General features: G+C 47.9%; 1 protein-coding gene across 1 annotated transcript in view; it reads right to left on the bottom strand.

Annotated features, from left to right (window-relative positions):
• Positions 1-26,726, bottom strand: part of LOC119958197 (natural resistance-associated macrophage protein 2-like) — a 105,717-nt gene that overhangs the window by 22,237 nt on the left and 56,754 nt on the right. The window contains exons 10-13 of the mRNA XM_038786573.1: positions 25,100-25,258; positions 20,826-20,912; positions 16,971-17,090; positions 2,167-2,316 (exon numbers count right to left, since the gene is read on the bottom strand). Of these exons, the coding sequence (XP_038642501.1) occupies positions 2,167-2,316; positions 16,971-17,090; positions 20,826-20,912; positions 25,100-25,258 (516 nt within the window). The remainder of the gene's footprint in view (positions 1-2,166; positions 2,317-16,970; positions 17,091-20,825; positions 20,913-25,099; positions 25,259-26,726) is intronic.

Raw genomic sequence — 26,726 nt, 5'->3', positions numbered from 1 at the left:
GAGGAGGGAGGGCAAGTCCATCGGTGTTCAAGTGCTTCAGATGTGCTGCAAAGACTGCCCAGCAGGGGGAGCTGAAATGCTTTCTCCATGGCAGGACTGGTTTTGCAAATCAAAACAGTGTTCAGTGTTCAAAGCTAGAACATATTCCGAACCAGTTTGGGGCCCAAGAAATTTGTTGGTCCTTTCCAACCTAATGGTTTCCTCGAAGATCGAGGAAGCTGATGAACACGTCGTTGGAAGTTCAAGACTACAGGACGGAATTTAAACTTCCGTTTATTTAAATTTAAAGCAGGAATCTCTGGCTTAACACATGGATTGGAATGGTTTCCAAAATGGTTTACAGAAGCCAAAAATCCAGCCATCTGAGGTAAAGTTACAAGGGCCTGGAGACCCTTCTCAAAGTGAATCATAGAATTTTTACAATGCAGAAGGAGGCCATTCAGCCCATCGAGTCTGCACCGGCTCTTGGAAAGAGCACCCTACCCAAGGTCAACACCTCCACCCTATCCCCGTAACCCAGTAACCCCACCCAACATTAAGGGCAATTTTGGACACTAAGGGCAATTTATCATGGCCAATCCACCTAACCTGCACATCTTTGGACTGTGGGAGGAAACCGGAGCACCCGGAGGAAACCCACGCACACACGGGGAGGATGTGCAGACTCTGCACAGACAGTGACCCAGCCGGGAATCGAACCTGGGACCCTGGAGCTGTGAAGCGATTGTGCTATCCACAATGCTACCGTGCTGCCCTCAAGGGTCAGTTCACCAGCACCCTTAAGCATGAAGAGAAAGAAATGAGTGAAACCCTTCATATCCTACAGAAATCAGCCAATTTTGCAGCTCAGCGTGTTTAAGACTTGTGCAGGAGTTCAACAAGGTAACAACAGAGGACAGTGAAGTAATGTCCGAGGATCAATTTCCAACGTTGGTTAGGGGACCGATGCACTTCGATACAGCAGCCGGAGGTCTTTGTAAATAATTCTCAATAAACGGGCTGAAGACTCTCTCAAGCCTGCTACAAGTGAACAACGCCTCATCAAAGTGCAGGAGGCCAAGAAGAGGAGGGAACAGTAAAAGTTCCTGAAAACACTTCCACAGCATTGAAACAGCAGGCACCCAAGGAAGGAAAACCAAAATGCACCATAGCCACCGAGAAATAAGCATCTGTGACTTCTTGTAAGGTGGCTGCGATGTCGTTTAAATCCATGCTTGCCCCCATTCTGTAAAAGTAAAGTCCCCACAGTCCCAGCTGACCATAGGCTGCTTTCCCCTTTGAGGGGGGAGAGCTGACTGGTGGTGGTTTAACCTGAGGGTCATTACACCTCAGGCGAGGGGCAAGGCTGGGAAGTTCATGAATAGTCTCCGCCAGTACGGGGAATTGAACCCACGCTGCTGGCCTCGCTCCTCATCACCTGGCAATGTTGGGTGGCTAGGCCAGAGGGACGTGATTGGCGACGAGGATAATTTAGACAGCAATGGCAGAAAAAAGAGAGTTTGACGTCACAATGTAATTCCTCCTTCATTTAAATATGCCTGCCCATTTTATATGTGAATAATTCTCTTTATTCACGTATTGAGTTCTATACGTACCCTGCTACCTATTGAAATGATTTTTTAAAAATCTCTTCACATCGAGCAAACTAAGCTTCACGAAATACGCTTGTAAACTTGTCTGGTCTTTTAAAATATGACATATGGTAGCGTAGAGACCTGTCACTTTGAAGTATCTCCCTTATTGTGCCGTGTAGACTTCTGGGTAACTGTGCACTGACTGCATGTGAGGTGAACAAATAATTTTCACTTTGCCTGCTCCAAGTGAGGAATGTCACTCACCGGCAGCATATCATGGATGTGCTGACTTCTATATGCTGATATACGTTGCCGGTGGCAACCTTCCACACCTCCAGCCTATAAACAGAAAATTACCTCACAAGTGCTGACCGAACAGTCATTCAATTTTGTTTTCAGGTCAGTCACTCATCGGCACTCAGGCACGTCCCCCAGCAGCCGAGAGCTATGACTGGGCTACTCTGGGTGATGGTCAAAATGACCTGTCTGTCTGCACAGAGATACCTCCCCCAGTGTGAGCAGGGGTCAAATGTCCGAACAACTTCGCTCCGACAGGTCAGGAGGTGCAGCCCCCGTCGCAAAATCTCCTCACCTGCAAGCTCATCAGAACATTCAGCAAGTCATTCATCCCTGTCAACGTGTCCACACTCTGGAAAACAGCCACCAACAAGGTGGGGGTGATCGCAATTGACCGCGTGAACACCACACGGGTAAAACGGGACCACTTGAGGTTCAAGAAACCCTGGAAAAAAAGAAACAGGCAAACGATTAACACTTCTCGAGTTGGATTGCCTGCTGGAAAGCCTCAGGCAGGCCAATAAAAAAGGTGCTGACTCACTTTCCGGAGCTAATTTATTTTGGAAGAATTGTGGAGAGGGATTTTTTAAAAAGGGTTTTTAAAAAATTCTTTCATGTGGCTCGGACCAGCATTTGTTGCCCATCGCTAATTGCCCCTTGGTGGTGGGGAGCTGCTTTCTTGAACCGTTACAGTCCCTGAGGTGTAGGTGTGACATTAGGGGTGTGTTATGGGCCAGGGTTTAGAGAACCCCAAAGTGTATCATGGAGTTCACCTGATACACAACTTTTAATAGATTGTGGTACAGGGAGCACACTGTACAGGTGTGTTGCAACAGAGATCTAAAGTACTTTTAAATTAAAACCATGTTTATTTATGAAACCAGTTAACACTTTATAAACCCACAGTACACATCTTAACAACTATCAACAGCGATAAATCCCCCAAAACAATACAGTACTCTATAAGTAACCCTTAATCTTTCCTCACAACATCCATAAGACAAAATACCCTTTTTAATACAGAGATTAGGTTTCAATTCTCTACTGAGAGCAGTTATCACTTTGAAATCACCCAAATGATCTGGAGACAGTCTTTAGATTGCAGAGAGAGATCCTTACACAGCTGCTTGCTTTTCCTGCAGCTATCCAGCTCCCAAAACTAAAAATCCACAGACACACACCAGCTTTTGTTCAAAGCGAAAGTGAAAGACAGCCAGCCCAGCTCCACCCACACTCTGACATCACTGCAGCTGTTTAATAAACACCAATTTCTTAAAGGTACATCCACTACAGCTATTTAATAAACACCCATTTCTTAAAGGTACTCTCACATGACAGGTGGCACGATGGCGCAGTGATTAATGAAATTAAATGAAATGAATGAAATGAAATGAATGAAAATCACTTGTCACAAGTAGGCTTCAAATGAAGTTACTGTGAAAAGCCCCTAGTCGCCACATTCCGGCGCCAGGGACACGGGTTCAATTCCGGCCTCGGGTGACTGTGGAGATTGCATGTTCTCCCCGTGTCTGCATGGGTTTCCTCTGGGAGCTCTGGTTTCCTCCCACAGTCCAAAGATGTACAGGTCAGGTGGATTGGCCATGATAAATTGTCCCTTAGTGTCCAAAGATGTACAGGTTAGGTGGATTGGCCATGATAAATTGTCCCTTAGTGTCCAAAGATGTGCAGGTTCAGTGGATTGGCCATGTTAAATTGTCCCTAAGTGTCCAAAGATGTACAGGTTAGGTGGATTGGCCATGTTAAATTGTCCGTTAGTGTCCAAAGATGTGCAGGTTCAGTGGATTGGCCATGCTAAATTGTCCGTTAGTGTCCAAAGATGTGCAGGTTAGGTGGATTGGCCATGCTAAATTGTCCGTTAGTGTCCAAAGATGTACAGGTTAGGTGGATTGGCCATGATAAATTGTCCCTTAGTGTCCAAAGATGTGTAGGTTAGGTGGATTGGCCATGTTAAATTGTCCCTTAGTGTCCAAATATGTACAGGTTAGGTGGATTGGCCATGTTAAATTGCCCCTTAGTGTCCAAAGATGTGCAGGTTAGGTGGATTGGCCATGTTAAATTGTCCCTTAGTGTCCAAAGATGTGCAGGTTAGGTGGATTGGCCATGTTAAATTGCCCCTTAGTGTCCAAAGATGTGCAGGTTAGGTGGATTGGCCGTGTTAAATTGTCCCTTAGTGTCCAAAGATGTGCAGGTTAGGTGGATTGGCCATGTTAAATTGTCCCTTAGTGTCCAAAGATGTGCAGGTTAGGTGGATTGGCCGTGATAAATTGTCCCTTGGTGTCCAAAGATGTATAGGTTAGGTGGATTGGGCATGATAAATTGTCCCTTAGTGTCCAAAGATGTGTAGGTTAGATGGATTGGGCATGATAAATTGTCCCTTAGTGTCCAAAGATGTATAGGTTAGGTGGATTGGGCATGATAAATTGTCCCTGAGTGTCCAAAGATGTATAGGTTAGGTGGGGTTATGGGGACAGGGCGAGGGAGTGAACTGAGATAGGGTGTTCTTTTGGAGGGTCGGAGCAAACTCAATGGGCTGAATGACCTCCTTCTGCACTGTCGGGATTCTATGGTTTTATGGTGTTCCAAATCCCTGAATCAGTGGCTCTGGAAGTGTAATTACCGTCGTCGTGTCAGAGACGCAGCAGCCAATAAGCTCCAAAACAGTGATAAAGCAGATAACCTGATTTTGTGATATTGAATGAGGGATAAATATTCTCCAGGACACCAGGAAGACTCCCCTGCTCTGCCCCAAGACAGTGCTAGCGCGGTGGGATCTTCTACATTCACCAGAGAGAGCAGACGGGGTCCAATGATCCAAATGTCTGACAGTCGAGCACTCTTTCAGAATTAACAGTGGAGTGCCAGCCTTGTGCTGGTGTGAGACATGGGTGCAGGAGGAGGAGTTAGAAGAAAATGACAGACAGACGGCAGACAGTGAGGGCCTCTCCTTTATGTGGAGATAAAGTGACACCAAATGTCTCCAGTACCCCCAAAGGATGAGGTGTGTTTTTGGAGCAACAAAGACAAGAAAATGGTGATAAGTAGAAACATAGAAACTTAGAAAATAGGAGCAGCAGGAGGCCATTCGGCCCTGCCAGCCTGCTCCGCCATTCATTATGACCTTGGTTGATCATCCAACTCAATAGTCTAATCCCATTTCCCCCCATATCCTTTGATCCCCTCACCCCAAGTGCTATCTCTAACGGCTTCTTGAAAACATAATGTTTTGGCCTCAACTACTTCCTGTGGTAATGAATTCCACAGGCCGACCACTCTCTGGGAGAAGAAATTTCTCCTCATCCCCGTCCTAAATGGTCTACCCCGTATCCTCAGACTGTGACCCCTGGTTCTGGACATCGGGAACTACCTTCCTGCATCTACCCTGTCCAGTCCTGTTAGAATTTTATAGGTTTCTGTTATTATCTGCCTGAATACTATTGGCTGGGGACTATGCCCCAACTCTTAGTGAGTATGAGAGACCCCAATGAGGGGGGGGGGGGATATAATCAGCAGAGTCACCTACAAAAATAGAGCTGGCCAGTGCAGTACCAGTGAAGCAGTGGGGAAATACTACTGCTGCATCTTCAGCGAATGGGCATTAGAGTGGTTTCACAGGTCGGCGCAACATCGAGGGCCGAAGGGCCTGTACTGCGCTGTAATGTTCTATGTCCTATGTTCTAATGGTGCATAAGGACACCCAGGTCCCGCTACACACTCCCCTCTCACAATTTACAGCCATTCAGGTAGTAATCTCCCTTCCCGTTTTTGCTACCAAAGTAGATAACTTCACATTGATCCAAATTATAATGTATCTGCCATGCCCACTGACTCAACTTGTCCAAATCACACTGAAGGATCTCTGCATCCTCCTCACAGCTCACCCTCTCACCCAACTTTGTGTCATCTGCAAATTTGGAGATATTACATTTAGTTCCCTCATCTAAATCATTAATATGCTTTGTGAATAGCTGGGGTCCCAGCACTGATCCCTGTGGTACCCCACTAGTCACTGCCTGCCATATGGAAAAAGACGCATTTATTCCTACCTACCAACCAGTTTTCTATCCATCTCAATACATTCCCCCCAATCCCATGCGCTTTAATTCTATACACTAATCTCTCATGTGGGACTTTGTTGAAAGCCTTCTGAAAGTCCAAATAAACCACATCCACTGGCTCCTCCTCATCAACTCTACTAGTTACATCCTCGAAAATTCCAGTAGATTTAGAAAGCAGGATTTCCCTTTCATAAATCCATGCTGGCTGTCTGATCCTCCCACTGTTTCCCAAGTGCTCTGCTGTAAAATCTTTAATGGATTCCAGCATTTTACCCATTACCGACGTCAGGCTTACTGGTCTATAATTCCCTGCTTTCTCTCTACCTCCCGTTTTGAATAGTGGAGTTACATTAGCCACCCTCCAATCTGCAGGAACTGTTCCAGAGTCTATAGAATCCTGGATGATGACCACCAATGTATCCACTATTTCCAGAGCCACTTCCTGAAGCACTCTGGAATGTAGGTCACCAGGCCCTGGGGATTTATCAGCCTTCAATCCCATCAATTTCCCCAACATAATTTCACTACTAATACTGATCCCGTCCAGTTCCTCCCTCTCACTAAACCATGTGTTCCCCAATATTTCTGGTACAGTTATTTGTGTCTTCCTTTCTGAGAACTGAACACAATATGTATTTAGTTGCTCAGCCATTTCTTTATTCCCCGTTATAAATTCCCCTGTTTCTGACTGTAAGGGACCTACATTTGCCTTCACCAACATATTGCTCTTCATGTACCTGGAGAAAATTTTAGTCAGTTTTTATGTTCCCTGCAAGCTCACTCATGTACTCTATTTTCCCCTTCTTAATAATTCCCCTTTTCCTCCTTTTCTGAATACTAAACTGTTCCCAATCCTCAGATCTGCTGTTTTTTCTGGCCAAATTTCACGCCTCTTCCTTGGATCTAATACTATCTCTAATTTCCCTTGTAAACCATGGACTGGCCTCCTCTCCCATTTTGTTTTTGTGCCAAACAGGAATGAACAGTTGCTGTAGTTCCCCCATGCGCTCTTTGAATGTTTGCCATAGCCTATCCACTGTCATCCCTTTAAGTAACGTTCCCCAATCCATCATAGCCAACTCACGCTTCATACCATCGTAGTTCCCTTTATTTAGATTCAGGACCCTAGTCTCAGAATCGACTACATCACTCTCGATCGTGATGAAGAATTCTAGCATATTATGGTCGCTCATCCCCAAGGCTCGCACACAACTAGATTGCCAATGATTCCGTTCTCATTACCCAGTACCCAGTCTAGGATGGCCTATTCTCCAGTTGGTTCCTCAACATATTGGTCCAGAAAACCATCCCGTATTCACTCCAAGAATTCCTCGTCTACGGTAGTGTGGCTAATTTGATTTGCCCAATCTATATGTTAAATAATAACATAATAAGACGCAAATAGGTAAACATTAGAGAAAGAAAAGACAAATTCACTTTGTGATGGGACTTGCCAGAATTGTTGACTTGTCTTTCATTTTTAGGTGGTAATTTCCCTGCTATATTTGTGAATTTACACATCATAAATACACATAATAAGGGTCAATTCTCCCGTCAGGTAAGGGGGACATGTATGAACATTGGTAATGTCACTGGAGTAGTAATCTAGAAGCTGAGGCTAATACTCTGGGGACATGAGTTCAAATCCCACCTTGGCAGCTGGTCGAATTCAAATTCAATTAATAAAATAAAATCTGGAATATAAAGCTAGTCTCAGCGGTGGCCATGACGACTCTCATCGATTGTTATCAAAACCCATCTGGTTCACTAATGTCCTTGGAGTTAGAAATCTGCCGTCCTTACCCGGTCTAGCCGACATGTGACTCCAGACCCACAGCAATGTGGCTGACTCTTAGCTGTTTTGAAATGGCCGAGAGAGACACTCAGTTCAAGGGTGATTAGGGGATGGCCAACAAATGCTGGCCCAGCCTGGACTGAAACTGAACTGGACACAGTGCTCAAGGTGGGACTGAAACTGAACTGGACACAATGCTCAAGGTGGGACTGAAACTGAACTGGACACAGTGCTCAAGGTGGGACTGAAACTGAACTGGACACAGTGCTCAAGGTGGGACTGAAACTGAACTGGACACAGTGCTCAAGGTGGGACTGAAACTGAACTGGACACAGTGCTCAAGGTGGATGTGAAACTGAACTGGACACAGTGCTCAAGGTGGGACTGAAACTGAACTGGACACAGTGCTCAAGGTGGGTGTGAAACTGAACTGGACACAGTGCTCAAGGTGGATGTGAAACTGAACTGGACACAGTGCTCAAGGTGGGACTGAAACTGAACTGGACACAGTGCTCAAGGTGGGACTGAAACTGAACTGGACACAGTGCTCAAGGTGGATGTGAAACTGAACTGGACACAGTGCTCAAGGTGGGACTGAAACTGAACTGGACACAGTGCTCAAGGTGGGTGTGAAACTGAACTGGACACAGTGCTCAAGGTGGATGTGAAACTGAACTGGACACAGTGCTCAAGGTGGGACTGAAACTGAACTGGACACAGTGCTCAAGGTGGATGTGAAACTGAACTGGACACAGTGCTCAAGGTGGATGTGAAACTGAACTGGACACAGTGCTCAAGGTGGGACTGAAACTGAACTGGACACAGTGCTCAAGGTGGGACTGAAACTGAACTGGACACAGTGCTCAAGGTGGATCTGAAACTGAACTGGACACCGTGCTCAAGTTGGGTGTGAAACTGAACTGGACACAGTGCTGAAGGTGGGACTGAAACTGAACTGGACACAGTGCTCAAGGTGGGACTGAAACTGAACTGGACACAGTACTCAAGGTGGGTGTGAAACTGAACTGGACACAGTGCTCAAGGTGGAACTGAACTGGACACAGTGCTCAAGGTGGGTGTGAAACTGAACTGGACACAGTGCTCAAGGTGGGACTGAAACTGAACTGGACACAGTACTCAAGGTGGATCTGAAACTGAACTGGACACAGTGCTCAAGGTGGGTGTGAAACTGAACTGGACACCGTGCTCAAGGTGGGACTGAAACTGAACTGGACACAGTGCTCAAGGTGGAACTGAACTGGACACAGTGCTCAAGGTGGGTGTGAAACTGAACTGGACACAGTGCTCAAGGTGGGTGTGAAACTGAACTGGACACAGTGCTCAAGGTGGGTCTGAAACTGAACTGGACACAGTGCTCAAGGTGGGACTGAAACTGAACTGGACACAGTGCTCAAGGTGGGACTGAAACTGAACTGGACACAGTGCTCAAGGTGGGACTGAAACTGAACTGGACACAGTACTCAAGGTGGGTGTGAAACTGAACTGGACACAGTGCTCAAGGTGGGTGTGAAACTGAACTGGACACAGTGCTCAAGGTGGGTGTGAAACTGAACTGGACACAGTGCTCAAGGTGGGTGTGAAACTGAACTGGACACAGTGCTCAAGGTGGGACTGAAACTGAACTGGACACAGTGCTCAAGGTGGGACTGAAACTGAACTGGACACAGTGCTCAAGGTGGGTGTGAAACTGAACTGGACACAGTGCTCAAGGTGGGACTGAAACTGAACTGGACACAGTGCTCAAGGTGGGACTGAAACTGAACTGGACACAGTGCTCAAGGTGGGTGTGAAACTGAACTGGACACAGTGCTCAAGGTGGGACTGAAACTGAACTGGACACAGTGCTCAAGGTGGGACTGAAACTGAACTGGACACAGTGCTCAAGGTGGGTGTGAAACTGAACTGGACACAGTGCTCAAGGTGGATGTGAAACTGAACTGGACACAGTGCTCAAGGTGGGACTGAAACTGAACTGGACACAGTGCTCAAGGTGGGACTGAAACTGAACTGGACACAGTGCTCAAGGTGGGTCTGAAACTGAACTGGACACAATGCTCAAGGTGGGTCTGAAACTGAATTGGAAACAATGCTCAAGGTGGGTCTGAAACTGAATTGGACACAGTGCTCAAGGTGGGACTGAAACTGAACTGGACACAGTGCTCAAGGTGGATGTGAAACTGAATTGGACACAGTGCTCAAGGTGGGACTGAAACTGAACTGGACACAGTGCTCAAGGTGGGTGTGAAACTGAACTGGACACAGTGCTCAAGGTGGGACTGAAACTGAACTGGACACAGTGCTCAAGGTGGGACTGAAACTGAACTGGACACAGTGCTCAAGGTGGGACTGAAACTGAACTGGACACAGTGCTCAAGGTGGGACTGAAACTGAACTGGACACAGTGCTCAAGGTGGGACTGAAACTGAACTGGACACAGTGATCAAGGTGGGACTGAAACTGAACTGGACACAGTGCTCAAGGTGGGACTGAAACTGAACTGGACACAGTGCTCAAGGTGGGACTGAAACTGAACTGGACACAGTGCTCAAGGTGGGTGTGAAACTGAACTGGACACAGTGCTCAACGTGGGACTGAAACTGAACTGGACACAGTGCTCAAGGTGGATGTGAAACTGAACTGGACACAATGCTCAAGGTGGGACTGAAACTGAACTGGACACAGTGCTCAAGGTGGATGTGAAACTGAACTGGACACAATGCTCAAGGTGGGACTGAAACTGAACTGGACACAGTGCTCAAGGTGGGACTGAAACTGAACTGGACACAGTGCTCAAGGTGGGACTGAAACTGAACTGGACACAGTGCTCAAGGTGGGACTGAAACTGAACTGGACACAGTGCTCAAGGTGGGACTGAAACTGAACTGGACACAGTGCTCAAGGTGGGACTGAAACTGAACTGGACACAGTGCTCAAGGTGGGACTGAAACTGAACTGGACACAGTGCTCAAGGTGGGACTGAAACTGAACTGGACACAGTGCTCAAGGTGGGACTGAAACTGAACTGGACACAGTGCTCAAGGTGGGTCTGAAACTGAACTGGACACAGTACTGAAGGTGGGACTGAAACTGAACTGGACACAGTGCTCAAGGTGGATCTGAAACTGAACTGGACACAGTGCTCAAGGTGGATGTGAAACTGAACTGGACACAGTGCTCAAGGTGGGACTGAAACTGAACTGGACACAGTGCTCAAGGTGGGTGTGAAACTGAACTGGACACAGTGCTCAAGGTGGGTGTGAAACTGAACTGGACACAATGCTCAAGGTGGGTGTGAAACTGAACTGGACACTGCTCAAGGTGGGTGTGAAACTGAACTGGACACAGTGCTCAAGGTGGGTGTGAAACGGAACTGGACACAGTGCTCAAGGTGGGTCTGAAACTGAACTGGACACAGTGCTCAAGGTGGGACTGAAACTGAACTGGACACAATGCTCAAGGTGGGTGTGAAACTGAACTGGACACAGTGCTCAAGGTGGGACTGAAACTGAACTGGACACAGTGATCAAGGTGGGACTGAAACTGAACTGGACACAGTGCTCAAGGTGGGTGTGAAACTGAACTGGACACAGTGCTCAAGGTGGGTCTGAAACTGAACTGGACACAGTACTGAAGGTGGGTGTGAAACTGAACTGGACACAGTGCTCAAGGTGGGTGTGAAACTGAACTGGACACAGTGCTCAAGGTGGGACTGAAACTGAACTGGACACAGTGCTCAAAGTGGGTGTGAAACTGAACTGGACAGAGTGCTCAAGGTGGGTGTGAAACTGAACTGGACACAGTACTCAAGGTGGGACTGAAACTGAACTGGACACAGTACTCAAGGTGGGACTAAAACTGAACTGGACACAGTGCTCAAGGTGGATGTGAAACTGAACTGGACACAGTGCTCAAGGTGGGTGTGAAACTGAACTGGACACAGTGCTCAAGGTGGGACTGAAACTGAACTGGACACAGTGCTCAAGGTGGGACTGAAACTGAACTGGACACAGTGCTCAAGGTGGGACTGAAACTGAACTGGACACAGTGCTCAAGGTGGGACTGAAACTGAACTGGACACAGTGCTCAAGGTGGATGTGAAACTGAACTGGACACAATGCTCAAGGTGGGACTGAAACTGAACTGGACACAGTGCTCAAGGTGGATGTGAAACTGAACTGGACACAATGCTCAAGGTGGGACTGAAACTGAACTGGACACAGTGCTCAAGGTGGGACTGAAACTGAACTGGACACAGTGCTCAAGGTGGGACTGAAACTGAACTGGACACAGTGCTCAAGGTGGGACTGAAACTGAACTGGACACAGTGCTCAAGGTGGGACTGAAACTGAACTGGACACAGTGCTCAAGGTGGGACTGAAACTGAACTGGACACAGTGCTCAAGGTGGGACTGAAACTGAACTGGACACAGTGCTCAAGGTGGGACTGAAACTGAACTGGACACAGTGCTCAAGGTGGGTCTGAAACTGAACTGGACACAGTACTGAAGGTGGGACTGAAACTGAACTGGACACAGTGCTCAAGGTGGATCTGAAACTGAACTGGACACAGTGCTCAAGGTGGATGTGAAACTGAACTGGACACAGTGCTCAAGGTGGGACTGAAACTGAACTGGACACAGTGCTCAAGGTGGGTGTGAAACTGAACTGGACACAGTGCTCAAGGTGGGTGTGAAACGGAACTGGACACAGTGCTCAAGGTGGGTCTGAAACTGAACTGGACACAGTGCTCAAGGTGGGACTGAAACTGAACTGGACACAATGCTCAAGGTGGGTGTGAAACTGAACTGGACACAGTGCTCAAGGTGGGACTGAAACTGAACTGGACACAGTGATCAAGGTGGGACTGAAACTGAACTGGACACAGTGCTCAAGGTGGGTGTGAAACTGAACTGGACACAGTGCTCAAGGTGGGTCTGAAACTGAACTGGACACAGTACTGAAGGTGGGTGTGAAACTGAACTGGACACAGTGCTCAAGGTGGGTGTGAAACTGAACTGGACACAGTGCTCAAGGTGGGACTGAAACTGAACTGGACACAGTGCTCAAAGTGGGTGTGAAACTGAACTGGACAGAGTGCTCAAGGTGGGTGTGAAACTGAACTGGACACAGTACTCAAGGTGGGACTGAAACTGAACTGGACACAGTACTCAAGGTGGGACTAAAACTGAACTGGACACAGTGCTCAAGGTGGATGTGAAACTGAACTGGACACAGTGCTCAAGGTGGGTGTGAAACTGAACTGGACACAGTGCTCAAGGTGGGACTGAAACTGAACTGGACACAGTGCTCAAGGTGGGACTGAAACTGAACTGGACACAGTGCTCAAGGTGGGACTGAAACTGAACTGGACACAGTGCTCAAGGTGGGACTGAAACTGAACTGGACACAGTGCTCAAAGTGGATGTGAAACTGAACTGGACACAATGCTCAAGGTGGGACTGAAACTGAACTGGACACAGTGCTCAAGGTGGATGTGAAACTGAACTGGACACAATGCTCAAGGTGGGACTGAAACTGAACTGGACACAGTGCTCAAGGTGGGTGTGAAACTGAACTGGACACAGTGCTCAAGGTGGATGTGAAACTGAACTGGACACAATGCTCAAGGTGGGACTGAAACTGAACTGGACACAGTGCTCAAGGTGGGTGTGAAACTGAACTGGACACAGTGCTCAAGGTGGATGTGAAACTGAACTGGACACAATGCTCAAGGTGGGACTGAAACTGAACTGGACACAGTGCTCAAGGTGGGTATGAAACTGAACTGGACACAGTGCTCAAGGTGGGACTGAAACTGAACTGGACACAGTGCTCAAGGTGGGACTGAAACTGAACTGGACACAGTGCTCAAGGTGGGACTGAAACTGAACTGGACACAGTGCCCAAGGTGGGACTGAAACTGAACTGGACACAGTGCTCAAGGTGGGACTGAAACTGAACTGGACACAGTGCTCAAGGTGGGACTGAAACTGAACTGGACACAGTGCTCAAGGTGGGACTGAAACTGAACTGGACACAATGCTCAAGGTGGGTGTGAAACTGAACTGGACACAGTGCTCAAGGTGGGACTGAAACTGAACTGGACACAGTGCTCAAGGTGGGACTGAAACTGAACTGGACACAATGCTCAAGGTGGGTGTGAAACTGAACTGGACACAGTGCTCAAGGTGGGACTGAAACTGAACTGGACACAGTGATCAAGGTGGGACTGAAACTGAACTGGACACAGTGCTCAAGGTGGGTGTGAAACTGAACTGGACACAGTGCTCAAGGTGGGTCTGAAACTGAACTGGACACAGTACTGAAGGTGGGTGTGAAACTGAACTGGACACAATGCTCAAGGTGGGACTGAAACTGAACTGGACACAGTGCTCAAGGTGGATGTGAAACTGAACTGGACACAATGCTCAAGGTGGGACTGAAACTGAACTGGACACAGTGCTCAAGGTGGGTGTGAAACTGAACTGGACACAGTGCTCAAGGTGGATGTGAAACTGAACTGGACACAATGCTCAAGGTGGGACTGAAACTGAACTGGACACAGTGCTCAAGGTGGATCTGAAACTGAACTGGACACAGTGCTCAAGGTGGATGTGAAACTGAACTGGACACAGTGCTCAAGGTGGGACTGAAACTGAACTGGACACAGTGCTCAAGGTGGGTGTGAAACTGAACTGGACACAGTGCTCAAGGTGGGTGTGAAACGGAACTGGACACAGTGCTCAAGGTGGGTCTGAAACTGAACTGGACACAGTGCTCAAGGTGGGACTGAAACTGAACTGGACACAATGCTCAAGGTGGGTGTGAAACTGAACTGGACACAGTGCTCAAGGTGGGACTGAAACTGAACTGGACACAGTGATCAAGGTGGGACTGAAACTGAACTGGACACAGTGCTCAAGGTGGGTGTGAAACTGAACTGGACACAGTGCTCAAGGTGGGTCTGAAACTGAACTGGACACAGTACTGAAGGTGGGTGTGAAACTGAACTGGACACAGTGCTCAAGGTGGGTGTGAAACTGAACTGGACACAGTGCTCAAGGTGGGACTGAAACTGAACTGGACACAGTGCTCAAAGTGGGTGTGAAACTGAACTGGACAGAGTGCTCAAGGTGGGTGTGAAACTGAACTGGACACAGTACTCAAGGTGGGACTGAAACTGAACTGGACACAGTACTCAAGGTGGGACTAAAACTGAACTGGACACAGTGCTCAAGGTGGATGTGAAACTGAACTGGACACAGTGCTCAAGGTGGGTGTGAAACTGAACTGGACACAGTGCTCAAGGTGGGACTGAAACTGAACTGGACACAGTGCTCAAGGTGGGACTGAAACTGAACTGGACACAGTGCTCAAGGTGGGACTGAAACTGAACTGGACACAGTGCTCAAGGTGGGACTGAAACTGAACTGGACACAGTGCTCAAGGTGGATGTGAAACTGAACTGGACACAATGCTCAAGGTGGGACTGAAACTGAACTGGACACAGTGCTCAAGGTGGATGTGAAACTGAACTGGACACAATGCTCAAGGTGGGACTGAAACTGAACTGGACACAGTGCTCAAGGTGGGTGTGAAACTGAACTGGACACAGTGCTCAAGGTGGATGTGAAACTGAACTGGACACAATGCTCAAGGTGGGACTGAAACTGAACTGGACACAGTGCTCAAGGTGGGTGTGAAACTGAACTGGACACAGTGCTCAAGGTGGATGTGAAACTGAACTGGACACAATGCTCAAGGTGGGACTGAAACTGAACTGGACACAGTGCTCAAGGTGGGTATGAAACTGAACTGGACACAGTGCTCAAGGTGGGACTGAAACTGAACTGGACACAGTGCTCAAGGTGGGACTGAAACTGAACTGGACACAGTGCTCAAGGTGGGACTGAAACTGAACTGGACACAGTGCCCAAGGTGGGACTGAAACTGAACTGGACACAGTGCTCAAGGTGGGACTGAAACTGAACTGGACACAGTGCTCAAGGTGGGACTGAAACTGAACTGGACACAGTGCTCAAGGTGGGACTGAAACTGAACTGGACACAGTGCTCAAGGTGGGACTGAAACTGAACTGGACACAGTGCTCAAGGTGGGACTGAAACTGAACTGGACACAGTGCTCAAGGTGGGTCTGAAACTGAACTGGACACAGTGCTCAAGGTGGGACTGAAACTGAACTGGACACAGTGCTCAAGGTGGGTGTGAAACTGAACTGGACACAGTGTTCAAGGTGGGACTGAAACTGAACTGGACACAGTGCTCAAGGTGGGACTGAAACTGAACTGGACACAGTGCTCAAGGTGGGTGTGAAACTGAACTGGACACAGTGCTCAAGGTGGATGTGAAACTGAACTGGACACAATGCTCAAGGTGGGACTGAAACTGAACTGGACACAGTGCTCAAGGTGGGACTGAAACTGAACTGGACACAGTGCTCAAGGTGGGACTGAAACTGAACTGGACACAGTGCTCAAGGTGGGTGTGAAACTGAACTGGACACAGTGCTCAAGGTGGGACTGAAACTGAACGGGACACAGTGCTCAAGGTGGGACTGAAACTGAACTGGACACAGTGCTCAAGGTGGGACTGAAACTGAACTGGACACAGTGCTCAAGGTGGGACTGAAACTGAACTGGACACAGTGCTCAAGGTGGGTGTGAAACTGAACTGGACACAGTGCTCAAGGTGGGACTGAAACTGAACTGGACACAGTGCTCAAGGTGGGACTGAAACTGAACTGGACACAGTACTCAAGGTGGGACTGAAACTGAACTGGACACAGTGCTCAAGGTGGGACTGAAACTGAACTGGACACAGTGCTCAAGGTGGGACTGAAACTGAACTGGACACAGTGCTCAAGGTGGGACTGAAACTGAACTGGACACAGTGCTCAAGGTGGGTGTGAAACTGAACTGGACACAGTGCTCAAGGTGGGACTGAAACTGAACTGGACACAGTGCTCAAGGTGGGACAGAAACTGAACTGGACACAGTGCTCAAGGTGGATGTAAACTGAACTGGACACAGTGCTCAAGGTGGGTGTGAAACTGAACTGGACACAGTGCTCAAGGTGGGACTGAAACTGAACTGGACATAGCACCCCATACAATTTCAGCCGGAATTATACACCATACGGTTCAGTATTCTGACCCATTTTTATTTTAGAAATCAAAATCAAAGTTTACCTCCATGACAAACTGTCCTGTGTACGTCCCTGACATGGTTGAACTCTGACCTGCAGCCAGAATGCCAATTGCCCAGATGTAGAGAGCGGGAGTACCAAAGTAACAGCCCAGCACAACGCCCTGAGAGAAAGACAACAAAAGAGTTATCGGAAGTGAATGTAGCCAAACTGTCACTTATTGAAATCGCATTGCGTTCAGGAGTTAAGTGGGTAATTTATCAGCTGTGTTACTGGACCTATAGGCCAGATAATGTGTGTTTCAGTTCCGCCATGATGGCTTGAGAATGTGTATTGAGTTTAAACAAGCTTGAAACAAAAAGCTGGCAAGAATTTCTGGGACTCCAGCACCTTAACACAACAATACTGTTTACTCTTCACTGCTGCTGAAATGGCCTAGCAAGTCATTCCATTGTATCAAACTGTTCCAATGGTTTAAGAAGGTCACCATCACAGTCATTTCAGTAGCATGCACCCTGGGAGTTCTTGTTGGGGGAGCTGGGAAGATCCCATTAATTTTATTTATTTATCTATCTACACCGATTCAGATCCATGCTTGTAAAGTGCAAATACTGAACAGGAGCATGTTTTCAGGCAAAGATTCAAGAACTACAGAACAATGATAATGAGATACTTTAATTTTCCTAATATAGATTGAAATAGCACCAGTGTTCAGGACAAAGAGGGAAATATTACCTAAAATGTGCACAAGAGAAGTTTCTTAATCAACCTGCTTCCAGCCCAATGGGGAAGGAAACAGTGCTGGATCTAGTACTGGGAATGAAGTGGGGAAAGGGGAGTGTTATTCATTGCAAGAGAATTTGGGTAATAGTGATCATAACATCATTAGGCTAGGAATAGTTATGTTAAATATCAAGGTACAATCAAATCTAAAAATGCTTAACTGGAGGAGAGCTAACTCCGGTGAGTCAAAATGGATCTGGCCCAGGTGTATATGAATGAAAGATTGGCAAGTAAAACAGCAAATTAGTCATTTTTGATGCCTAAAAGAGGAGATGATTCAGGTACAGAGTAGATCCATTCACACAAGGGGGGCAGGAAGGATATCCATAGCTAGAACTCCCTGTATGATTAAAAATATAGAGATTGAAATTAAACAAAAAATGAGGTTTATGATAATTGCATGGTCCCATTATAGCAGAGCGTTAGTATTTAATAGGTCCTGTTGATTGATATTAAATACCCAGTAGTTCTAAGGTAATAAGGTGAAATGGTGTGGCTATTGATTTGTTCCTGATACTTGGATGTGTATATAAAGAGTCAGTAAGCACTGGGAGACGTTAGAATTGAGAAATAAGCTCCTTGGTGAGTGATAGTCTCCACCAGAGTACCCTGGTCTCAGCGTCTACTTCACAACCATGTTCCAGAGTTCCTCTAACAAAGAGAACCAAGTGATGTGACCATCAATTCACTCAAGACACGAGTAGAAGTAAACTGTGGCTTTAATCGACTTACAACTGAGCGTGCCTGCGACCAGAAGATCTGAGGGCAGGCTCACAAGACCGCAGCACTTTATACTTCCGGTAGTGGGAGGAGCCATGGACGGAGCCCTGTACATGCTCCTCATCTCCCCTGTGGGCAGAGCCGCGCAACGGTTCACAGATGGAGCCCACAGGGACACAGTGATGCACAGTGTGAATTATACATACTATACATTCACCACACCAAGCTGAATGCAGAATGTACAAAACTAATCTTAAAACAATGAACAGGCAGACGCTGCGACAACGGACGAACAGACACCACACAACAATCGCCAGGCAGGAATGTTCCCTTCCAGTCGGGGAACACTTAAGCAGTCAAGGGCATTCAGCCTCTGATCTCCGGGTAAGCGTTCTCCAAAGCGGCTTTCAAGACACGCGACAATGCAGAATCGCCGAGCAGAAACTGGTAGCCAAGTTCCACATGCATGAGGACGGCCTCAACCGGGATCTCGGGTTCAGGTCACATTACATTCACCCCCCACCATACTGCCCGGGTTTGCAGAATCCTACTGACTGTCCCAGCATGAGACAATTCACACGTCGATTACCTGGGATTATCCCTCACTCCACTCACACTGTCTGTTCCTGTAAAGACGTGTTTACCTGTAAAGAGCTTCACAGCTCCAGGGTCCCAGGTTCGATTCCGGCTTGGGTCACTGTCTGTGCGGAGTCTGCACATCCTCCCTATGTGCGCGTGGGTTTCCTCCGGGTGCTCCGGTTTCCTCCCACAGTCCAAAGATGTGCAGGTTAGGTGGATTGGCCATGCTAAATTGCCCTTCGTTTCCAAAATTGCCCTTAGTGTTGGGTGGGGTTACTGGGTTAAGGGGATAGGGTGGAAGTGTTGACCTTGGGTAGGGTGCTCTTTCCAAGAGCCGGTGCAGACTCGATGGGCTGAATGGCCTCCTGCACTGTAAATTCTATGATTCTATGACTCACATTCCAACCATTCTTCACATTTCAATCTGTAATTATTTTGCCATTGTGTCTCTTCCTATATAAGATGTGATTGTGAACCTGCCTCCACTTCACCTGAGGAAGGAGCAGCGCTCCGAGCGCTTGTGATTTCAAATAAACCTGTTGGACTTTAACCTGGTGTTGTGAGACTTCTTACTGTTCTTCAATGAAGTAATGGAGAGCGTTGATTAGGGTGGTGTGCATTTTTCTGAAATTAATTCTTGGGAGGTAGCATGGCTAGCATTGATTGTCCATCTCTATGTGCCCTTGCGGAGTTTGATATACACAGGGTGCGATTCAACTAAATGGGAACAAAGTCCAATAGCGAGCGCATAACTTGAGACCAGTAAGAAGGTAGTTGAATGCGTTGTTGAAAAGAAGGAACTTCTTTATATGAATCAATAACGAAGTTTAACTGCAACAGTAATAACTATGAAAACAGGAGCAGAAGTAAAACAGTTTTTGCTTGCAAAGCACTCTCTTGCATACTGCAGAAGCTTGCCCAAAGCTTACATATACTCAGAACCCGCAACAAATGCCAGTAAAACAATTACATAGGAGAAAGAACACTCTGTACTCAAAATGACACTGTGTAACAGTATTGTATTCATGGCCTGTAATCATATTATGATTTTCTAGAGACGGGGGGGCTGGATTTTCCCAAAATGGGGCTATGTCCCCACGCCGGCGGGAAAACGCTGGCGTTTCACTCCCCAGTTTCCTGCAAAAAATAAAAGGCGATTCACTTACCTGCAGGGGGTTATTAGGGACCCAGGGAGCTTCACGCAGCTTTGGCTGGCGATACGGGCTCCCGCACTTCCGGTTCCGAGTCCACGCAAGCGCACAGCGGCGGCCTCCAATGGCTGCGCCGAGCGGCTTGGCGCAATCGGACCATCACGGACAATGTAGCCCCCCCCCCCCGATCGGCTGTGCGCCGCTGCATCGGACTGGCCCGATCGCTGCCCTGGCCGCCCATGTGGCCCCCCCCCCCACCAGTGTTGGATCCCCCCGCCCCCCACTAGGGCGGCTGTGGACTGAGACCGCAGCTGCCGGGTGAGAGTTTCCACCGGTCATATCACATTAGTTCCACGCCGTTGGGAACTCGGCCTGTCAGGAGCAGAGTATCCCTGGGACGGCCTCTGGCAACGGCCCCCCAAACGCACAGCGTAATTCACAGGCGAGTGATTCTCCGGGGCCCGGAGAATCGCCAGAACGGCATCGGACCCGATTCGGTCGGGAACTTCGATTCTCCGCCCCCACGCCAAATACGATTTTAGCGCAGGGCTGCAGAGAATCCAGCCCCCTGTTGACATGTCTCTAATAATAGACCAGTCAAGGACCTGTTACAAGCCATACAAACCCATAAAGACTCTCACACAAGTAAAGATCCATGCACCTACCCCTTTATAAATATCAACAGTGAGAGTGCTGTTGTCGACTGGAAAGAGACTGGATTGTGGACTACTGCTGTTCACACACACTTCGTGCTGTAAAAGAAAAGATGGTGTCAGATACATTCCCAGGCTATAGCACGTATCCTCTTTGCACAGCACGTTCCTGCAACACATTGGAAGCCGCTTGTATTCCAAACTTTCACCACCCTTTTTCCTGAGGAAACTTTCCCAATTTCACTCCTGAATAATTTGGCTCGAACGTTTTGACAATTCCTCCCAAGTCCTCGGATTCCTAACAGTTTTTCCCGATCTATCCCGTCCACTCCCTTGAACATCTTGAAAACTTTCATTAAATCATCCTTTAACCGTTGAAATTCCAGACAATACAATCATAGTTTGTGTAATCTCTCCTCCGAATTTAACCTTTGGAGTCCGGGTATCATTCTGGTCAAACTGTGTCCAAGGTCAATATATCCAGGGCCGGCCCAAGGTGCCGGGGCGCCATGTGTTAGGGGGCGCCAGAGACTCGGGTCCCGCGCATGCGCAGTTGGGCCGGTGCCAACCAGCGCATGCGCGGTGGCCGCCCTCCCCAGGGCGGCCCCCTCCGTCCGTCCGCCCCCCCCCTCCGGCTCCGCCCCCCCTCACCCCCTCCGGCCCCCCCCTCCGGCCGCCCCTCCGTTCGCCCCCCCGCCTCGGCCCCGCCCCCCCCGCCTCGGCCCCCCCCCCCCCGCCCCGGCACCCCCCGCCTCGGCCCCGCCCCGGCCCCCCCGCCTCGCCCCCCCCCCCCGCCTCGCCCCCCTCCCGGCCCCCAAAGGGCGCTGAAGTTCAGTTTGCCCGGGGCGCCAGCAACCCTAGGGCCGGCGCTGAATATATCTGAGGCGTGGTGCTCAGAACGCGCACTGTACTCCAGGCGTGGCTTTGCATAGTTGAAGCACGAATTCTACCTCTTTGAGTAGTAATCCAGAGACCCTGGGTAATGCTCTGCGGACCCGGGTACAAATCCCATCACTGTAGATGGTGACATTTCAATTCAATACAAATTCTGGAATTAAAAGTCTAAAGGCGACCATGAAACCATTGTTGTAAAAATCCATCTGGCTCACTAATGTCCTTTAGGGAAGGAAATCTGCCGTCCTTACCCGATCTGGCCTACATGGGCCTCCAGACCCACAGCAATGTGGTTGCCTCTTCAATGCATTCAGAAATGGACAACAAATGCTGACCCAGCCAGCGACGCCCAATCCCATGAACGAATAAAAAAAAGTTCTCGTCTCCAGATATAAAGGCCAGCATTCCATTAAACGTTTTGATTACTCTCTGTACATGACAGCGACATTTTAATGTTCACTGTACTTGGACCTTCAAATCTCCTTGTCCCTCTGCTGTTTCTAGCTTTTCACCAATTAATAAGTCCCCTGTTCTATATTTTTAGGTCCAAAGTCGATGACCTCTTATAATCATAGATTATCATAGAATTTACAGTGCAGAAGGAGGCCATTCGGCCCATTGAGTCTGCACCGGCTCTTGGAAAGGGCACCCTACCCAAGGTCAACACCTCCACCCTATCCCCATAACCCAGTCACCCCACCCAACACTAAGGGCAATTTTGGACACTAAGGGCAATTTATCATGGCCAATCCACCCTAGCCTGCACATCTTTGGACTGTGGGAGGAAAGCGGAGCACCCGGAGGAAACCCACGCACACACGGGAAGGATGTGCAGACTCCGCACAGACAGTGATCCAAGCCGGAAGCGAACCTGGGACCCTGGAGCTGTGAAGCAACTGTGCTAACCACAATGCTACCGTGCTGCCCATTATGATTCTATCACCTTCCTACATCGAAACCCATTTACCAGTTTTGCCTATTCACTTCATCTATCAATACCTCTTTCTAATTCTATCCTTCCATCTCTCCCGCCTAGCTTTGTGTCAATGGAGATGTGGTTTACAATACCATCATCCAAGTTGATAATAGTTAAGGCTCCAACACAGATCGTTGTGAGACATTACCTCTCAATTTTCATAAACAGTGCAATGACGTGGGCAATGTTCCAAAAGTAACAGTTCGACTCAAGAGAACATTGGAAGGTTATGGTGTGTGCAACATTCCCATCTACTTCCTTCAAAATGCCTGGTATGGACGCAATCTGACCCTGAGGGGGCTTTATCATTCTTTAGCATTATTAGTTTCATCGTTACTGATTTGCTTAATTGTGTTGAGTTCCTGTCCCTGATTGTAAAAGAGCTTTCTTGGGGATTACCAGCGTGCTGACCTCTTCCTCTACCGTAAATGTTCACACAAAGCAATTACTCAGCATATCCGCCATTTCCTCATTTCCATTGACAATATCACTATTAGCAGTTGTCAAACTGCCTGCATCAGTCCTTAAATACTCTTCCCCCCCTCCCCCCTTTTCTTCTCCCCTCCCCCTATCCTGTTTTTGGCATTCCTTTGGGAAGTTATTTTCAAGTTGCCTTGTTCTAGGCCCCCCGGCCTCTGTATTGACCGTTTCCCAGTCTCCCCCTTCTTTTTTTCTCTGGCCTCCCCTCCCTTCCCTCTGACCCCTGTGGTCCTATTTGCTCTTGTGTGTTCCCTCGCCCCAGTCCTCCCCCTGCTCTATTGGCTGTTGGCCTGGAACAGGTCCTGGAACAGGCTGATGAGTGGCCTCCACGCTTTGCGGAAGCCCTCCTCTGACCCTCTGATGCTGAACTTAATCTTCTCCAGGTGGAGAAAGTCCGCCAGGTCAGCGAGCCAGTCTGCAGCTTTGGGCGGTGCTGCCGATCGGCAGCCGAGCAGAATTCTCCGGCATGTGATTAGGGAAGCGAAAGCAAGGGCATCGGCCCCCTTCCCCATGTGTAGCTCCGACTGCTCCGATACCCCGAAGATTGCCACTATTGGGCATGGCTTCACCCTCACCCCCACAACCTTGGGCATTGCCTCGGAGAAGGCTGTCCAGAACCCAGCAAGCTTGGGACAAGCCCAGAACATGTGGATGTGGTTGGCCGGGCCCCTCTGGCACCGTTCACATTTATCCTCCCCCTCCGGGAAGAACCTGCTCATTCGGGTTCTGGTCAGGTGCGCTCTGTGCATCACTTTGAGCTGCATTAGGCTGAGCCTTGCGCAGGAGGAGGTGGAGTTAGCCCTGCTCAGTGCTTCGCTCCAGAGTCCCCATCCTATTTCGTTCCCTCGCTCTTCCTCCCATTTCCAATGTCTCGTCCAGTGGGGAGCACGTCCTTTCGCAGAGTCGTGTGTGCTGACTTTGATATCCTTTCAGACCGGGACTCACACACGTTTGTTGGTGTGTCCCAGTTGTGGAAAGACGTGGCCCGGGGAGCACCCCTCAGCTCCCTCCGAAGCATGTGGTGTTGTCAGGGGGGATGTGGGGCTCTGCCTCAAAGGAAGCCCTGCAGAAACTGACCGTGAATACCTAGGGCCCAACATACCAAGGTTCCTGTCGATATCATGGACACTCCTGGCACATTTCCACACAACCTCATTTGTTGGCGACCTGGAAGGGTTGCCAAACAATTAGGAGCCGTAAGCATCCACGTTTCTGATGGAAAGCAATGCACACTTGTAGAAGTGGATTTCATTTGGAACTTCGCTGATAGGGTTAATATAACAGTTCTGAAAAGCTCTGTGAAAGAGATGTCAACAGGTCAAGGGAGGAAATAAAGGGAGTGTGTTCTGACCGTATCTGTAAAAGCAAAGATGTCAGAAGGTTATGGGATGGAATATAGGGAGTGTGGCATTGGTACTAATTAATGTTCTGACCGTATCTGTAAAAGCAGAGAGGTCAAAAAGGCAAAGAATGGAATGAATGGGAACCGTTACTTTATTGCAGAAATAACATAATTAAGCTCGTTTGACCAGTTGGAACAAATAAACATTGAAATGTTAAAGGAGGGGCCTTGGAATGAGATAAGCCAGATGGCCATGGGATACAAAAACCTTTGTATTAATATTAATAGTGACTTGTGCTAATGATTATGTCAAAAATAACCTCCCGACCTCGAAGAATAATTCCATATATGTACATGTTCTGGATCCTTGCCAAATCATAGGTGTATCTAGGAATTTAAAGGGACCACCTCTAAGCTGTGATTGTATAAAGAGACAGTCCATATTTTGGACTTTGGCACTTCTCGAAGGTAGTTACCCGACTGCTTAGAGATTTGTCCCGGCCGTAAATAAACGAATATTCGTTACTGACGTGTTCGAGTGTTTTACTTCTGGACTGACGATCAGATACGTGAAAGCGCAATTCACACACTCACCACTTGTTCGTTGGTCTTATTATAAAAAGCTTCTGCAAACACAGAGACCACAAAGACGTTGATGAGGAAAGACAGCAACAAAGCCAGGCAGGCTTCAATGAAGAAATACCGATTCGCCTGCCTCACTTCTTTCTTATTGGCTCGATTCACATCCCTGGACTGAGAAAGAGAAGACGTTAGCATTAGTCAATCCCTCAATTTCAATCCCTCCCCCCATCTTGCCACCTACGCCCCCCCCCCCCCCCCCCCCGCCCCTCCCAAACACCCCTCACTCCACATTGTGTCACAAGCTCAGTCAATAACCTCACACAGTGCCTCATCAAGTGACCGGCCTTGAAGTGCAATGCTGCCCGTTTGGTCAGCATCACTATGGCCATTAGGTGCACAGCAGAAAGCAAGGGAGAATGAATTGCAACTTCATCTGGCTTTGTTTGGGAGGTTTAAAAAAAAAATTTAGAGTGCCCAATTATTTTTTGTCCAATTAAAGTGGCGAAGGTGGGTGCAAAATCCCAGAAGAGGCAAACTGAGAAGGTTGCCAGCGCGATATCAGGGCGCAATTCTCCCCTCCCCTCCCCCAGCCAGTGACATCACAAGTTTCCCACCCAGGAAGGTCGCGAACCTTAAATACTGTAGCCATTCCATAATTCTATGATTATTGTCGAAAAGAGAGACATGCTGCCAAAGTTTTTCAACTTGCACTCATCGGCATAAACACAAGAATGTCAAATTGAAAACCATCGCAACAGTTTTATTCCAGTGGTTGGCAAGCTGACGCTGACTGGCCGAGGCGTTGCCGTAGGGAAAGCCATGAGGAACTATAGGTTCCCCATGCTTCCGAGTAATTCAAAGAAAAGGTGCAAGGCTTGAACATGTTCCTTTTGTTTGCAGAGAACAGGTCCCTGTGTATGAATGCATGTCACTTCGAGTAAGCATAAATGAGCCATGTTGGAGGAACTTACTTTTTGAACATGTTCCTTTTGTTTGATGCAAATGGGTCCCTGTGTATGAATGCATGTCACTTTGAGGAAGCATAAATGAGCCATTTTGGAGGAACCTATGATTCAGTGGTTCCTCATCACAATCTTGTTTCTCCGCTCCCTCTGGTATTTATTTTTTTAAATGTTTTTTATTGGGTTTTTTGGATTCTTTTAAAATAATGTCTCCTACAGAAACAGACAGAAAACATCTCTACCATTTCCTTACTCCGCATGACAATTTCTCATGTCTCCGTCTCTAAGGGACCCATGTTCATTTCAGCTACCCTCCTCTTCTGTGCATACTGACCGAAACTCATTCCATCTGTCTTTATGTATTTGGCTAGTGTATTCTCATAATCTAATTCCTCCCTCTTCATTAATTCCTTGGTCATCCTTTGCCAGTATTTCACTCTCCTCAAATTTCCTGCTCTTCTTGATAATATTAAAGGTCTCTTATTTTACTATAATATGATCCTTAATCCTTTCAACCATGGATCGGTCCTTTCTCCCACTGAGTTTCATTTCACGATGTATATTCATTGAGAATCGCGACATATTTCTTTGTAGTGCAGAACTTTTTTTTTTCGGAAACATTTTATTGAGGCATTTATAATTTTAACATTTTGACATATTAACATTCTAAATAGCAG

Source organism: Scyliorhinus canicula, chromosome 28 (assembly GCF_902713615.1).
Source record: "Scyliorhinus canicula chromosome 28, sScyCan1.1, whole genome shotgun sequence".
In the NCBI taxonomy this organism is placed as follows: domain Eukaryota; kingdom Metazoa; phylum Chordata; class Chondrichthyes; order Carcharhiniformes; family Scyliorhinidae; genus Scyliorhinus; species Scyliorhinus canicula.
Note: the sequence above shows the minus strand (reverse complement) of the source record. Positions and strands in the feature narration are given on the sequence as shown.